The following is a 15,477-nucleotide window of genomic DNA, read 5'->3' as shown; positions in this document are numbered from 1 at the left end:
TGTTTGTGTTTTAGCTTCGCCCTCATGAGATACGAGGGAGAGATACGAGGACAGAGGAATCCTCATTTGGGAAATGGTCATTCGAGGTCAACGCCTAACCTGAACTATACCTTCTAGACATTACACATCCTCAACTCTGCCAAGTGTTTAAATTCCTGAAAGTTTACGTGTTTGCATGCTAACATTTGCTCATAAGCACCAAACACAAAGTACAGCTGAGGCTGAATGTCATTGCAGTTCTTTGGTCTCAAACAACCTGGAAATGTTGACCTGATGATGGCACTAGATGAAAAGTTAACACCATAAATCAGTGTCTAAAAGGTGCAGTAGGGTTGGCAACGCTCTTCATTTGTTGAAATTCTCATTAAATCCTGACAGCAACCAATAAATCAAATGCTCCGACAAAAAAAATCTGTGGCTGCAACAGGATTGTAATAAGCTACTTGCCTGTCTACCTGTGCACACTCTGATATGTTTTCATTCATAATGATAATTTTGGGCGCGTGCCGACTTGGCAACTTTCTCTCTAGATTTATGGACTTTTTGAGCTAGCGCTGCAGCTACTTTCATTGGAAAACAGTTGGCAACACCGGGCTGGCTTTTTAGGTTGGATAATTCACTCAATTCACAGGGAAATAAACACAGCCCGTATTCAGAAACTCTGCATTTGAAACAAGCTGTCAGGATTTCTGTCCATTTGTGATGTCACAAATATACAATATCTAGACCTTTGACACAATTTTAAATGTAAACATTCTAAATGTGTCCCAGTTTATTTCCTGGTTGCTGTGGATGTGAAGAAATCAGTTAACAGGAAGTAAACATGGACCCAAGCTGTTGCCTAGCAACGCAATCCTGTTTCAATTCCGTCAAAATACGCTAAAACGGAGCATTTCAGACATAGCATGAATACAGGCATATTCAGGCCGACAGTACAAGAAAAATAGTTTTATAATAAGTTTTTTTTTTAACATTACAGCATGTAAACATGTTCTAGTAGAAACACAAAATACAAGTATGAACCTGAAAATGAGCACGATATGGGACCTTTAAAGTTAATATTTGACTGTAAAAAGTCATTATGGAGCTTTGAAATTTAGATAGATGAACTCTACACCATCACACAGCACTTTACTTACCTTCATAGTATATGTATTTGTATTCACTGTATGTGTAATGTGTGCATAGAGTGCTCCAGGGATGATTTGTAGGCCAATCAGGAAGTTAGCATCACCCTGGTTCTCTCCACTAAAAGCCAACGGGGTTGTTCCATTGGGTTTTGGATTACTGCAGAAAATATAAACTCTGTGGCAAACAAACGTTTATGATACTGACACGTTTTGTTCAGCAAGATAATCTCCACAAATGAACACCACCTTTATGATTTTTGAAGTGTAAATGCAATCACCAGGAGTAGAAAAGAGAGGACAATTGTGTTTGGAATCGGGAAGATTTGAGGTTCTCCTTCTTGATCTTTTAATCTGGTGCAAAGAAAGTAATAAAGTGTGATGATAGGAGTCTGGTTTGAGACACTTCTTTACTGACCTTTCTGTGTTTTTGACTTTCGATTATCATCATCAGTATGTGTCTCTCCGTCCTTCTGTCAATGTCATGTTATAAGGTCAGCTTGCGTATAGTTTTCTCAGCAGTGTCTGGAAGCACAGGTCAGGTAGCATACCTGTGTATGAGTGTGTGCATGTGTTTTTGTTTACACAAAGAAAAGCTGACAATGAAGTATGTGTCCTAACTGTGAGCTGATGTGTTCGGGTGAAACGTTTCATTCGATTGATGTGTATAAAAGCTTTTATTCTTCTCAGAAATGAAAGCAAAAGGAAGCAGAAACGTCTCAACGAGCTACAGAAGATGAGGGAGAACTCATTAAGACAGAGGAATACAAACATGAGATGGGCGGTGTAAGGAAGAACACGCTGTGTTAGCTATTAAAGTGTTTAAAGACTTAAATGTCAACCGGCCTTTGACAGCTCCGAGGTGGAGCACGTCTGTCAGGTCCTGCAGTCGAGATGTCAGCTGTCAAACTCAGTTATGTAATAATTACTGTAGTCGACGCCTTTCCAGACCGCACACACAATTACAGGTGTGTCCTTTAGAGCTGCATTAATTAAATGTTTAGCTTCACGGAAACAAGTCGTAAACAAAGACTTATTTCCTCCTTATTATTAGATAACAGTTGCCATTCATTTATTTTAATTTACGCCGAACCATCATGTTTTCTTTTTTTATTAAACCTAACCAAGTTTTGTTGTGGTTTTTGTTTCAATGTATTACCACAAGTTTTAAACAGTTTAAAGGACCAGTGTGCAGCATTTCTATTGGCAGAAATGGACGTGCAGAGTCCAATAATAATTCTCACTATGAGCTACATATTTATTATTTGACATTTGATATATATATATCTAAAAAAATATATATGTGAATAAGAATGAAATAAAATACAAAATATATTAAAAAAAAAATACAGAGAAGTACAATGTAATGTTCCTTACTGGTTAAGAAGAAAAGACAGACAAAATATATAGTATATTTTGATTTCTATGTTACTATTAATTTTACATAAAGCCTTATTGTTGTTATGTTTAAATTAATTATAAAAAGATAAATATTGAGCTTGGATTTTTACAGTTTTTGTAGTAAAATGAAGTACTGGATTTTATTTATTTATTTATTTATTTATTAATTAATTAATTAATTAATTAACTTATTTATTTTTTTACTTACTTACTTATTTATTTACTTATTTATCTATTTCCTTTCATATTGTGTTCAAAATAAAACAAAATCCCAATTATCCCATTTATTTATTTTCTCATTCATTCATTTATTTTTATTCTATTTTATTTTAATTAATTACTTGAATTAATCTTCAATTTCATTTGTATTCATTTTTAATTTAATTTTTTAATTTAAAATTATTTGTATTGATTATTCTTTTAATTTCTTATTCTTTTTTCTTCATCTGACATTGTTTCATAACTTAATAATGTTATGAGAATTGCTTACAAACTTGGTTTTTGAAGTGTCTTGTTTTTTGTCTGAGTCCACAAAAATCCCAATTATCTTTATTTATTTATTTATTTGTTTATTTATTTATTTGTTTATTTATTTGTTTATTTATTTATTTATTTATTTACTTATTTATTTATTACCTATCATATTGTGTTCAAAATAATAGTCCAGACTAGTCCACAAAAATCCCAATTATCCCTCATCGATTTAAAATCTGAATTCTGTCTTATTTGACAATATTTATATTTATATTAAAAAAGATTTATGTGACTGAATGCTATTTCATTAAAAAGATTAGACAAGAAAATTTGACGATGAATGAAAAACAATCAGACAATTTTCATTTTATGTCAAGAGATGGTGCTGTTGATCAGTGAAACAGAGCGAAGGTTGGCAAACTGATCAGGTTTACCTGCTGCTCCAGTTTTTAATCATAAATCAACACATGAATAGTTTCGATCAGCAGGTTCAGCAGCTTTGCTTGGTTTTAATCTGCCCATTTAATTGGATGAACAGGCGTTATAAAATAACGTGAATTTCTGTGACTCACTCCTGCAGGTGCAAAGAGGAGTTGAGGTGAGGTGAGGTGAATCAAGGATTAGAGAAGACAAATCAACCATCTCTACACGTCTACAGATGAACTGTGGAGAGCAGCAATCAGAGATATATAGGATGTTTATATATCTATAGCAGCAATACACAGATGAATAAGAAGAAGAAGAAGAAGAAGAAGAAGAAGAAGAACAGCAACAAGAAGATAGCAGAAGGTCAGATATATACAGTGTGGATGGTAGTACATATATATATATATATATATATGTATATATATATATATACAGATGTAGGCAAAGTTGTTGGTAACGTTCCGTTAAAGAGAGAAAAACCCACAATGGTCACTGAAATAACTTGAAACTGACAAAAGTAATAATAAATAAAAATTTACTGAAAATGAACTAATGAAAATCAGATATTGTTTTTGAATTGTGGTTCAACAGAATCATTTAAAAAAACAAACTAATGAAACTGGCCTAGACAAAAATGATGGTACCCCTAGAAAAGATGTAAAATAATGTGACCATAGGGACATGTTAAACTAAGGTGTGTCCTGTAATTAGCATCACAGGTGTCTTCAAACTTGTAATCAGTCAGTCTGCCTATTTAAAGGGTGAAAAGTAGTCACTGTGCTGTTTGGTATCATGGTGTGTACCACACTGAACATGGACCACAGAAAGCTAAGGAGAGAGTTGTCTCAGGAGATCAGAAAGAACATTATAGACCTTCATGTTAAAGGTAAAGGCTATAAGACCATCTCCAAGCAGCTTGATGTTCCTGTGACTACAGCTGCACATATTATTCAGAAGTTTAAGGTCCATGGGACTGTAGCCAACCTCCCTGGACGTAGCCGCAAGAGGAAAATTGATGACATATTGAAGAGACGGATAATACGAATGGTAACCAAAGAGCCCAGAACAACTTCCAAAGAGATTAGAGGTGAACTCCAAGGTCAAGGTACATCAGTGTCAGATCGCACCATCTGTCACTGTTTGAGCCAAAGTAGACTTAATGGAAGACAACCGAGGAGGACACCAAATCATAAAAAAGCGAGACTGGAATTTTCCAAAATGCATATTGACAAGCCACAAAGCTTCTGGGAGAATGTCCTTTGGACAGATGAGACAAAACTGGAGCTTTTTGGCAAGTCACATCAGCTCTATGTTCACAGACGAAGAGATGAAGCATCCAAAGAAAAGAACACTGTACCTAATGTGAAACATGGAGGAGGCTCGGTTATGTTATGGGGCTGCTTTGTTGCATCTGGCACAGGGTGTCTTGAATCTGTGCAGGGTGCAATGAAATCTGAAGACTATCAAGGCATTCTGGAGCGAAATGTGCTGCCCAGTGTCAGAAAGCTTGGTCTCCGTCGCAGGTCATGGGTCCTCCAACAGGATAATGACCCAAAACACAGCTAAAAACACCCAAGAATGGCTAAGAACTAAACATTGGACTGTTCTGAAGTGGCCTTCTATGAGCCCGGATCTAAATCCTATTGAACATCTGTGGAAGGAGCTGAAACATGCAGTCTGGAGAAGGCACCCTTCAAACCTGAGACAGCTGGAGCAGTTTGCTCACGAGGAGTGGGCCAACATACCTGTGGACAGGTGAAGAAGTCTCATTGAGAGTTACAGAAATCACTTGATTGCAGTGATTGCCTCAAAAGGTTGTGCAACAAAATATTAAGTTAATGTTACCATCATTTTTGTCTAGGCCAGTTTCATTAGTTTGTTTTTTTAAATGATTCTGTTGAACCACAATTCAAAAACAATATCTGATTTTCATTAGTTCATTTTCAGTGAATTTTTATTTATTATTACTTTTGTCAGTTTCAAGTTATTTCAGTGACCATTGTGGGTTTTTCTCTCTTTAACGGAACGTTACCAACAACTTTGCCTACGTCTGTATATATATATGTATATATACAATGTGGACGGTAGTATAAATATATATACAGTATAGACAGTAGTATAAATATAAATACACTATACTAGGTCAGATATATACAGTGTGGACGGTAGTATATATACATATATATATATATATATATATATTTAAAAAAATATATATATACACACATAGTATATAAATATATACATATACATATATATATGTATAAGTATATATATGTATATATGTATATAAATATATGTATATATTTATAGATATATAAACATATACATAAATATATATAGTATATATAAATATATATATACTATATATATCTATATATATAGTATATATATATGTATATATATATTCATATATATACATATATATATATAAACAGTATAGACAGTATAAATATAAATACACTATAAATACATAAATATATATAGTATATATAAATATATATACTATATATATGTATATATATAGTATATATATACATATATAATTATATATGTATATATATATTTATATATATACATATATATATATATATATAAACAGTATAGACAGTATAAATATAAATACACTATAAATACATAAATATATATAGTATATATAAATATATATACTATATATATGTATATATATAGTATATATATATACATATATAATTATATATGTATATATATATATATGTATATATATATACATATATAAACAGTATAGACAGTATAAATATAAATACACTATAAATACATAAATATATATAGTATATATAAATATATATACTATATATATTTATATATATAGTATATATATATACATATATAATTATATATGTATATATATATTTATATATATACATATATATATATATATATATATATATATAAACAGTATAGACAGTATAAATATAAATACACTATAAATACATAAATATATATAGTATATATAAATATATATACTATATATATTTATATATATAGTATATATATATACATATATAATTATATATGTATATATATATTTATATATATATATATATATATATATATATATAAACAGTATAGACAGTATAAATATAAATACACTATAAATACTAAATATATATAATATATACACAGAAGCAGAAGCAGTAGATAGTAGATAGTAGACAGTAGACAGTAGATAGTAGTAGTCCTCCGCAGCAGTAGGTGGAGGTAAACAGCTGTAAACTAACAGAAAGCAGAAGAAGTGGAGCCGGAATTGACCACAGATCTTTATTGAGCCAGTAGTGCCATCCTGCTTCCAGTCTCTACCTCCAGGTTATCTCTATCACAGACTCACCCTGCTCGGACCTTTGTGTTTGTCTCCGCAGTGATGTCGTCCAGCAGGAAGAGAGCATCGTCCTCCGGAGATAACGGAGAGGCTGCAGGGTCTACTGGAGGATCTGTGCCCGCGGGTAAGCGCAGCAGAGCGGACCCGGACAGCCAGAGACACGTCGCTGTTCTGGTTCTAGCGAGAGGAGGAAGCAAAGGGATCCCTCTGAAGAACATCAAGATGTTAGCAGGAGTTCCTCTGCTGGGATGGGTCCTCAGAGCTGCTCTCAACACCGAGGGGATACACAGGTATTATACATATACATATAGATATAACACTGAGGGGATAGACAGGTATTATACATATACATATAGATATAACACTGAGGGGATAGACAGGTATTATACATATACATATAGATATAACACTGAGGGGATAAACAGGTATTACATTACATTAATGAAGGCTATATGAACTGTTACTGGGAGATAACACCACAACTTTAACCACCCTAATATACTGTAATCACTGACTTACTTAGTATTTATTTGTGTATATTATATCATATTATATTATATTATAACATTTCCACATATAGCATATATATATATTCTATATATATTCTGTATATATATATATATATATAGAATAGACAGTATAAATATAGATACGTATAAATTAGTATTTATTGTGTATATTATATTATGTTATAACATTTCCACATGTATAGCTGTCTGGTTCTTTATGGCCTCAGGTTACATTATTCTACCTACACTAACTCCTCCATGTTTGTATGTTTGTTTTGTTAATTCTGCTGGAGGCAATCTTTTATAAATATAAATACACTGTACTAGGTCAGATTTATACAATGTGCATGGTAGTATAAATATATATATATATATACACAGTATGAATATAAATACACTATACTTAGTCATATATATATATTATCTAATAAATCGTATTAATTGTCGATTAATCTGTTTATTATTTTCTCGATTAATCGATTAGTTGTTTGCTTGAAAAATATTGATCAGTGTTTCCCAAAGCCCAAGATGACGTCCTCTAATGTCTTGTTTTGTCCTCAACTCAAAGATATTCACTTTACTGTCACAGAGGAGGAAAGAAACCAGAAAATATTCACACTTAAGAAGCTGCAATCAGAGAATTTAGACTTTTATTTTTCTTAATAAATTACTCAAACCGATTAATCGATTATCAAAATAGTTGCCGATTAATTCTATATTTGATAACTAATTGATTAATCGTTGCAACTCCAAACAGATCATGGATTGCATACTAGCTTTGGCTATAATTGCTTTATATTTGTCCCTATAAAAAGTTATGTTGCACATGTGGTCCATAGAAGAAAAAAACATTAGACATATAATATAGATATTGATGTGAAAAGAGATGATTACAAATATGTAACGCACCTTCCTTTTCCTAGCGTTTGGGTATCGACTGACCATGACGAGATCGAGAAGGTGGCTAAATCGTGGGGTGCCAAGGTGCACCGCAGGAGTCCTGAAGTCTCCAGAGACTCTTCTTCGTCCCTGGAGACCATCCAAGAGTTTGCCCAGGTCCACCCCGGTATGTAAACCACAGCGGGCCAGGCTGCGTATTGATTTAATACCGCCAACACGGCATGTTTGATCAGTGAGGCACCTCAGAGTAAACACAAAGCAGCTGTTTGATTTAATGTTGACTTTGTTGTTTGTCGTGACAGAGGTGGACGTGCTGTGTAACATTCAGGCGACGGCGCCGTGTCTACAGCCGCTCCACGTGAAGGGAGCTCTGGAGATGATCACCAAGAAGGGCTTCGATTCGGTCTTCTCTGTGGTCCGGAGACATCAGTTCCGCTGGCAGGAGGTCAAGAAAGGACGTAAGTAGGGATGTCCATAATTAACCGTTTAACCGTTAACCGACATTAAGCATTTTAACCGGTTAACGCTATCGGTTAAAATGGTTAAAAGAAATGTTAATAATGAATTCTGAGCGGCTCAGAGGAGCGGCTCGTCACTTTAAGAGGCGGAGCCGGAGTTGCAGGATACAAGAAGTCGGCTCCGATCTCTCCAGCTCGCTTGAGCGGAGTTGTAGTTTCGTAGCATTTATTCAGCGACAAATAAACTGTACACACGCTGCTACACCTACGTTCACAGCTAGAACGCCACCAACAACCTCACACTCACCGCCAACACACACACGGTCTGTTGGAAACTCGCTAAAGTTACTCAGACTACGTGTGGCCTATAATCAGATATAGAAAAAGCATTTTTTATTAACTCTAATTTAACAAAAAAAAGTAGAAAGACAGGCAGCTCTTCACGTGGAACCATCTCAGAGGTCATCTTTAAAATGTGTCCCTCAGGATGGGATTTAAATGACAGGAGGTAACTGCGGCTGTGGGGATGAAAAATGACTCACATACACACTCTGGATTAAAAACCCTTACCAGTACAGCTAATAGAAATAAATCCACTCCCAATAAAGCCGTCAAATGCCTAAGGGGGGAAACTAAAACAGCATAACTTATAAGCTCGTAAAACTGTGATTTTTATCCATAAGGTAACCTGTTGCACCAGATCCTGTCTTTCATAATATATGGGCTGTTTCCAAACTCAAGTTCTCGTCAGTTTCTCTTTCATGATACTTTCTTAAGAGATCCCATCACCACCAGCGAGGCAGAAGAAGAGTTTATTGTCTGGTGTTGTTGTCCAGAATAGTTTGTATTCTTTACCCACTGAAAGAAGCAGAATAGGTATCAGGAACAGGCTTTGTGTCCGTGTCCGTGACGGTAACGTGCGTTGTCATTGTCAAAGTATAAATAGATTTAACCCTTACCCTGCCTCCTTCTAGCTGCCGAGTTGACGAAGCCGTTGAACCTGGACCCGGCCAACCGGCCGCGGCGTCAGGACTGGGACGGAGAGCTGTGTGAGAACGGCTCCTTTTACTTCACCACCAGAGACCTCCTCATGAACAAGGGACTTCTGCAGGTAACATGTGACCAAAGGTGACCTTTTGAAAAAAGACCGTAACTCACAATTAACTCCACAATTCAATTCTAAGTTTGTGTGCGCTCACATTTTTCTGTTTGTGCTTCCGTCTCTCTGCAGGGCGGTAAGGTAGCGTACTTCGAGATGCTGCCAGAGTACAGCGTGGACATCGATGTGGACATCGACTGGCCTGTGGCAGAACAGAGGGTTCTCAGGTGAGATGCACACCAGGGTTGGTGGGATTTTTGTCATTTTATTTTCATAATTTAACGGTCTGTCTCCTCGAGAATTCAACTTCAGTTAAAGGTGTTAAATGCGAAATTAAGAGCTCATCTTTCACCAAAGAGTCTGGTCTGATTCCAGTCGATCATCTCTTTCCCCACTCTTTAGTTTCTCTTCTTCTTTCACCCACTCTGTCCTCAGGTATGGCTACTTCGGTCCGGCCACGCCAGAGGTGGTCCGTCTGATGTTCTGCAACGTTTCCGGGTGTTTAACGGATGGAAGGATCTTCCTGTCTGTGTCCGGAGAGGAGATGGTGTCCATGAACACCAGAGACACCACGGGCATCCGCATGCTGCAGGAGGAAAAAATGGAGGTTGGAAATTTATCGACACTTTAAAAAAAAGCAGCGCTGAGTTGTCAGGTGGCCGAGCACTACCCGTCTGTCTCTGGCTCCACCAGGTGGTGCTGCTGACCTCCGACGTGGACCCCGTGGCCCAGTCGTTGGCTGACAAACTGTCCAAGAGGACGGGCTGCCAGGTCGTGCAGGTGGGGAAGGAGCCCCTGAAGGATCTGAAGCCGATGGTGGAGCAGAGGAAGCTGGAATGGAAGGATGTGGCGTACATGGGTAAAGCAGCTGTTAAATAATTACAAGAATCAATCAATCAAACAACCCCACTTCAAAACACCCAAACTGTCCCTTTAATATGCAGTCTTTATATATCTATGTGATGTTTATTTCTCCTCTCAGGTAACGACAAACAGGACGTCGACTGTCTGAAACAGGCGGGTTTGAGCGCGGTACCCAGAGAAGCTCCGACGGTGGCCATTAACGCCGCCAAGTACACCTGCCGCAGTTTCGGGGGGATGGGAGCCATGAGGGAGTTCGCCGAACACATTCTCCTGCAGAGAGAGAAAGCGAAGGCGCAGATGGAGCAGCACCGCATCGACCGCTGCAACTTCTAACGCTGAACATGAACATCCCCGCGGAAAGGCTTCAAGAGTCGGTGCAGTTCATGCACTAATAATAGAAGTAGTCAAACAGTGCACATAGGAACATTATCTGACATGAAGATCTATTTTTAGAGTTAGCAGAATTTGAGTAATTAACTGTTTACAGTCAAATCTCACGCAATCAAGTTGTCCTGTCGTCAACTTTTTTGTCGGTTACAAAATGTGAGATTATCAGTAGTTAAAAAAGAAAATGAATTGCAGTAATACTGTGAATATTACAACGGAATCAGAAGTTAACCGACCTTGGTGTATTGTAACACACGGGAGGCAGAATCCTCCTTGTTGACTGAGCATAAAGACACAAAACGGCACCAAACTACTAGACTGAAAACTGCTATTTTTGTCTTTTAAAACAAAGACACAGTAAAGAAAACAACCAAATCTAAGGAATACTGACGCAGTAAAACATTTCTTATTTGTAAACCAGCAGAAACAGATTTACCTGTTACTAAAGTTCTTAAAAGGTACTATTCTTTTTTTTAAATACCACCAAAATAGTGCCACAAAATCTAAAGATATGATATTATGAAACAGAAAACATGTTGTTGTTATTATATAGACCCTTTTACAGTTTGCAAACAATAGGGAATGGGAATCGTGGAACATTCGGGTAGCGTACAGAGCTACAGTAGACTCATTACACCTGTCAGCAGTCCAAAATATTTAAACCTTTGGAGGCAGGTATATGACCTTAAGATCTACGAGCCAAATGCCAACTACACAATCATCCGGACAGAAATAACCTAGCTAATGTTATGCTAACGGACTACTAACAAAACGTCTGACTATATACTATACATACTACAGTTTGTAGGTAGATGACTAACTAGATGACGTAGGTAGGTGCATTTTTTAATTGTGTCCTCAGTCCAGTATTTAGTGACCGTGTTAACAGCCGAATGCGTCGCGTTTGCTCGTTATGACGGCAGCTGTTGAAAACCAAAACAGAACATGTAAAAGCCTTCAATCAATCTTAAATATATATTAGGGCGATTAAAAACGCATAACGCAAATTCATTTTACCGTCACTTATTTTTGTAACGAAGTGGATCTTGCAGAGGTCGTAGCCGTAGCAGATTTAAAACCAGAGTGAAGATACTGGTTTTAAATACTTGATTTGAAAACTTGAAAAAATGTGTGATTAATTTTGCAATTAATCACAATTAACTCAGGACAATCATGCGATTAATCACGATTGAATATTTCAATCGTTCGACAGCCCTAATAGATACTCATCTGTGTTTATCATCTACACCGCCGACCATTTACGGAAGTTACTATGAGCAACAACGGACGCATTCGACTGAAAGTCACCAGTTAACACGGTCATCAGATATTATTAGAGATACAGTCGCTTCATATTTAAAATGCTTAAGTATTTTATATATAAAGGTGAAGCATATATATATATATATATATAGCACTTTTTGACAAATTTTCTTTACTCTTTCTACCCGTAAACATCTCATCTTAGAAAAAAACAGTTGTCCCTGTCATGCTGCAGAGTGTTGTTTATATTCCTCATGTGCCCTGACAGCTTATAGTTTGATATTTTGGGTGTTTATTCGCTTCGTTTCCAAGAGTTCGATGAGAAGATTGGTACCACTCACCGCACAGCTGTTTCCAGTCTCTATGCTAAGCTAAGCTAGAGTGGTATCGACCTTTAAATTTAACTCTCGGCAAGAATAAAAGTATTTTCCCACCATGTTGAACTTTTGCTTTAACTTGAAACATCCCTGAAGCACCTGAATGCAGCATTAGGTGAATGTTGTGCCTGTTGCTGTGCTGCAACCTGCCGGTTCCAAACAGCGAGGATTGATGGGTATTCCTTTGTTATGTGGCCTAGTAAGAGGCCCGATGGGGCTGGTTTCATGTGGTGCAGGATTTGCTTTTGAAGGTTATATTTATTGATGTATGATTTGTAGTAATCTTATTTCTATCATGTTGATTTGCATGTTTGATTGTTTTGTTGGGAATGTTTACGTTTTTTGTTGTTGTGCGAATCATTTTCAATGAAGTTGTCTGTTGAAGATCATTGGAAGTCTTGTGTTTTTAATGTGCCAACACAACTCAACAGGGACACGAAACAACAAACGTTGATAGGTAGATTTTGTTACCTTAGTAAGGACAGAGCTAGGCTAGCTGTTTCCCCCTGTTTCCAGTCACTATGCTAAGCTAACTGCCTTCAGCTTCATTTTTACCGAACAGACATGAGAGGTGGTGTCGACAAGAAAGCAAATAAGTATCTTTCCTTCATGATCTGTAATAATCAATCTGTCGATTATTTTTTTGATGAATCAATTAACAGTTAAGTCCAATGGTTCCCAACCTGGGGGTCCCAACCCCCACTAGGGGTCGCCAAAGCTTCATGCGAGGCCTTCTTGATTTTAAGGGTTGTAAGACAACTTTTTTTAAAAACTATAGAGTCGGTCTATATCTCAGCATTTCATTAATTTCTGTGGAGAAAAACTAAACGAACTTGTTATTTTTAAAGTTTGGATTGTTATTCAAGATATAAACTTAAAAATTAGAAAAGTACGCAGTTAAATCAACCAAATAGAACAATAGCCAAGAGTCAGGGAGGAGAAAACACTGAATGTGTCATAAAAGAAGCCTATTAAGTATATATGATTGATACAAATGTAAAAGATAATACATAATACAGACAGAACTGTATTTGAAAATGATTAAATTTAAATTTAAATTAAATAAAAAAGATAATAATAATAATAATAATAATAACTAGGTGGTAATAATAAAGATGGAATTAAAGATAAATAAATAAATAGATAGATAGATAAATTAATTAATAAATGAATGAATAAATAAATAAAACAAAAATAATAACAAAAATAATAAATAGTAGGCTCAGGAGAGAGAGGCGGTCATGCGCATTTTTCTGGACAGTGACACTAGTGATGAGGATGAATTTATGGGTTTTTTGTGACATTGTATTAAAGGTAAATAACTGTCTAAAGGATGTGTGTAAAACACCTTGGAGGCGGTGTTTATTATATGGGGGAGGGAGTGTGGCAGCTGCCAATTCTCTGGTGCTTGCTGTTGTTTCCCTTTTCCCTGGTGTTTTTTTGGTTGAGTTGCTGAGTGATTAGAGGGTTATTCAGTTCACCTGTTGCGCAGGGTGTGGGGACTGGCTCTTAAATGATAGTTGAGAGCAGCTTGGTGCATTCCCCTCTTGGCCAATCAGGGTGTAACGACGCCCTTTCTGTAGGGCTTAAAAGAGGAGGGAAACTGCACACCCAGTGTCATTCTGATCTCTCCTTCACTCAATGCAACATGTGTTATCAGCTTTACCAGAAACTCTGGTCTGTTTTGGGCCCTTTTGGGATTCTGTGATCTTTGTGTTTTGTTTGTTGAGAGTGTTGACTCTCCTAGTTGGGGAAACAAGTTAAGTGCCAACCAATTGGGTTACCTGCACTGGGACGATTAGGTGCTATTTGTGCAACAGCTGGCTTGCCTTACAATAGCCTAACGCCTGCAGGCTGTATTTTTGTATTCTATTCATTTGTTGATTTTCAATGAAACCCTTTATACCCATTTCTTTTAGTGTATTTTATTTGGGAAAACTTTAAAGGAGGGTAAAAGGAAAAACACAAACCAATATTTCAGTTTCCTTAACTGTTTGTTAATATAGAGGCATTTGTTCATTATTGAAGAGGCATTTGTTCATTATTATTATTAAGAAGGCATTTTATTTTATATTATTATGTGGATGGGAACTGTTTTTCAGTTCTGACTGAACAACTAAAGTCTGGGGAACTCAGTACCGCCACAATCTGTCGATTATTTTTTTGATGAATCAATTAACAGTTAAGTCCAATGGTTCCCAACCTGGGGGTCCCGACCCCCACTAGGGGTCGCCAAAGCTTCATGCGAGGCCTTCTTGATTTTAAGGGTTGTAAGACAACTTTTTTTAAAAACTATAGAGTCGGTCTATATCTCAGCATTTCATAAATTTCTGTGGAGAAAAACTAAACGAACTTGTTATTTTTAAAGTTTGGATTGTTATTCAAGATATAAACTTAAAAATTAGAAAAGTACGCAGTTAAATCAACCAAATAGAACAATAGCCAAGAGTCAGGGAGGAGAAAACACTGAATGTGTCATAAAAGAAGCCTATTAAGTATATATGATTGATACAAATGTAAAAGATAATACATAATACAGACAGAACTGTATTTGAAAATGATTAAATTTAAATTTAAATTAAATAAAAAAGATAATAAAAAAGATAATAATAATAATAATAATAATAACTAGGTGGTAATAATAAAGATGGAATTAAAGATAAATAAATAAATAGATAGATAGATAAATTAATGAATAAATGAATGAATAAATAAATAAAACAAAAATAATAATAAAAATAATAAATAGTAGTAATAATAATAATAAATGATAACAAATAACAATACTTAATAATAAATAAATAAATAAGTAGTTAGATATTGATGATGCAATA

General features: G+C 35.7%; 1 protein-coding gene across 1 annotated transcript; it reads left to right on the top strand.

The window, feature by feature from the left end:
* The first annotated feature begins 3,586 nt into the window (after positions 1 to 3,586).
* Positions 3,587 to 13,032, top strand: cmasa (cytidine monophosphate N-acetylneuraminic acid synthetase a). Its single transcript, XM_037759328.1, has 9 exons — positions 3,587 to 3,791; positions 6,827 to 7,076; positions 8,219 to 8,361; positions 8,498 to 8,653; positions 9,628 to 9,764; positions 9,885 to 9,979; positions 10,188 to 10,359; positions 10,446 to 10,611; positions 10,735 to 13,032. The coding sequence occupies exons 1-9, from the start codon at positions 3,728 to 3,730 to the stop codon at positions 10,947 to 10,949; spliced, it is 1,398 nt and encodes a 465-aa protein (XP_037615256.1). The 5' UTR covers positions 3,587 to 3,727; the 3' UTR covers positions 10,950 to 13,032.
* The last annotated feature ends 2,445 nt before the right edge of the window (positions 13,033 to 15,477 follow it).

Source organism: Sebastes umbrosus, chromosome 22 (genome assembly GCF_015220745.1).
Source record: "Sebastes umbrosus isolate fSebUmb1 chromosome 22, fSebUmb1.pri, whole genome shotgun sequence".
NCBI classification, from domain to species: domain Eukaryota; kingdom Metazoa; phylum Chordata; class Actinopteri; order Perciformes; family Sebastidae; genus Sebastes; species Sebastes umbrosus.
Note: the sequence above shows the minus strand (reverse complement) of the source record. Positions and strands in the feature narration are given on the sequence as shown.

What these genes read in the sequence shown, in the direction of transcription:
- cmasa (XM_037759328.1), top strand. Translation starts at nt 3,728, where the DNA reads ATGAATAAGAAGAAGAAGAAGAAGAAGAAGAAGAAGAAGAACAGCAAC. An exon ending in AACACCGAGGGGATACACAG is followed by an intron (nt 7,077 to 8,218) that starts GTATTATACATA and finishes TCCTTTTCCTAG; the next exon opens with CGTTTGGGTATCGACTGACC. An exon ending in GCAGGAGGTCAAGAAAGGAC is followed by an intron (nt 8,654 to 9,627) that starts GTAAGTAGGGAT and finishes GCCTCCTTCTAG; the next exon opens with CTGCCGAGTTGACGAAGCCG.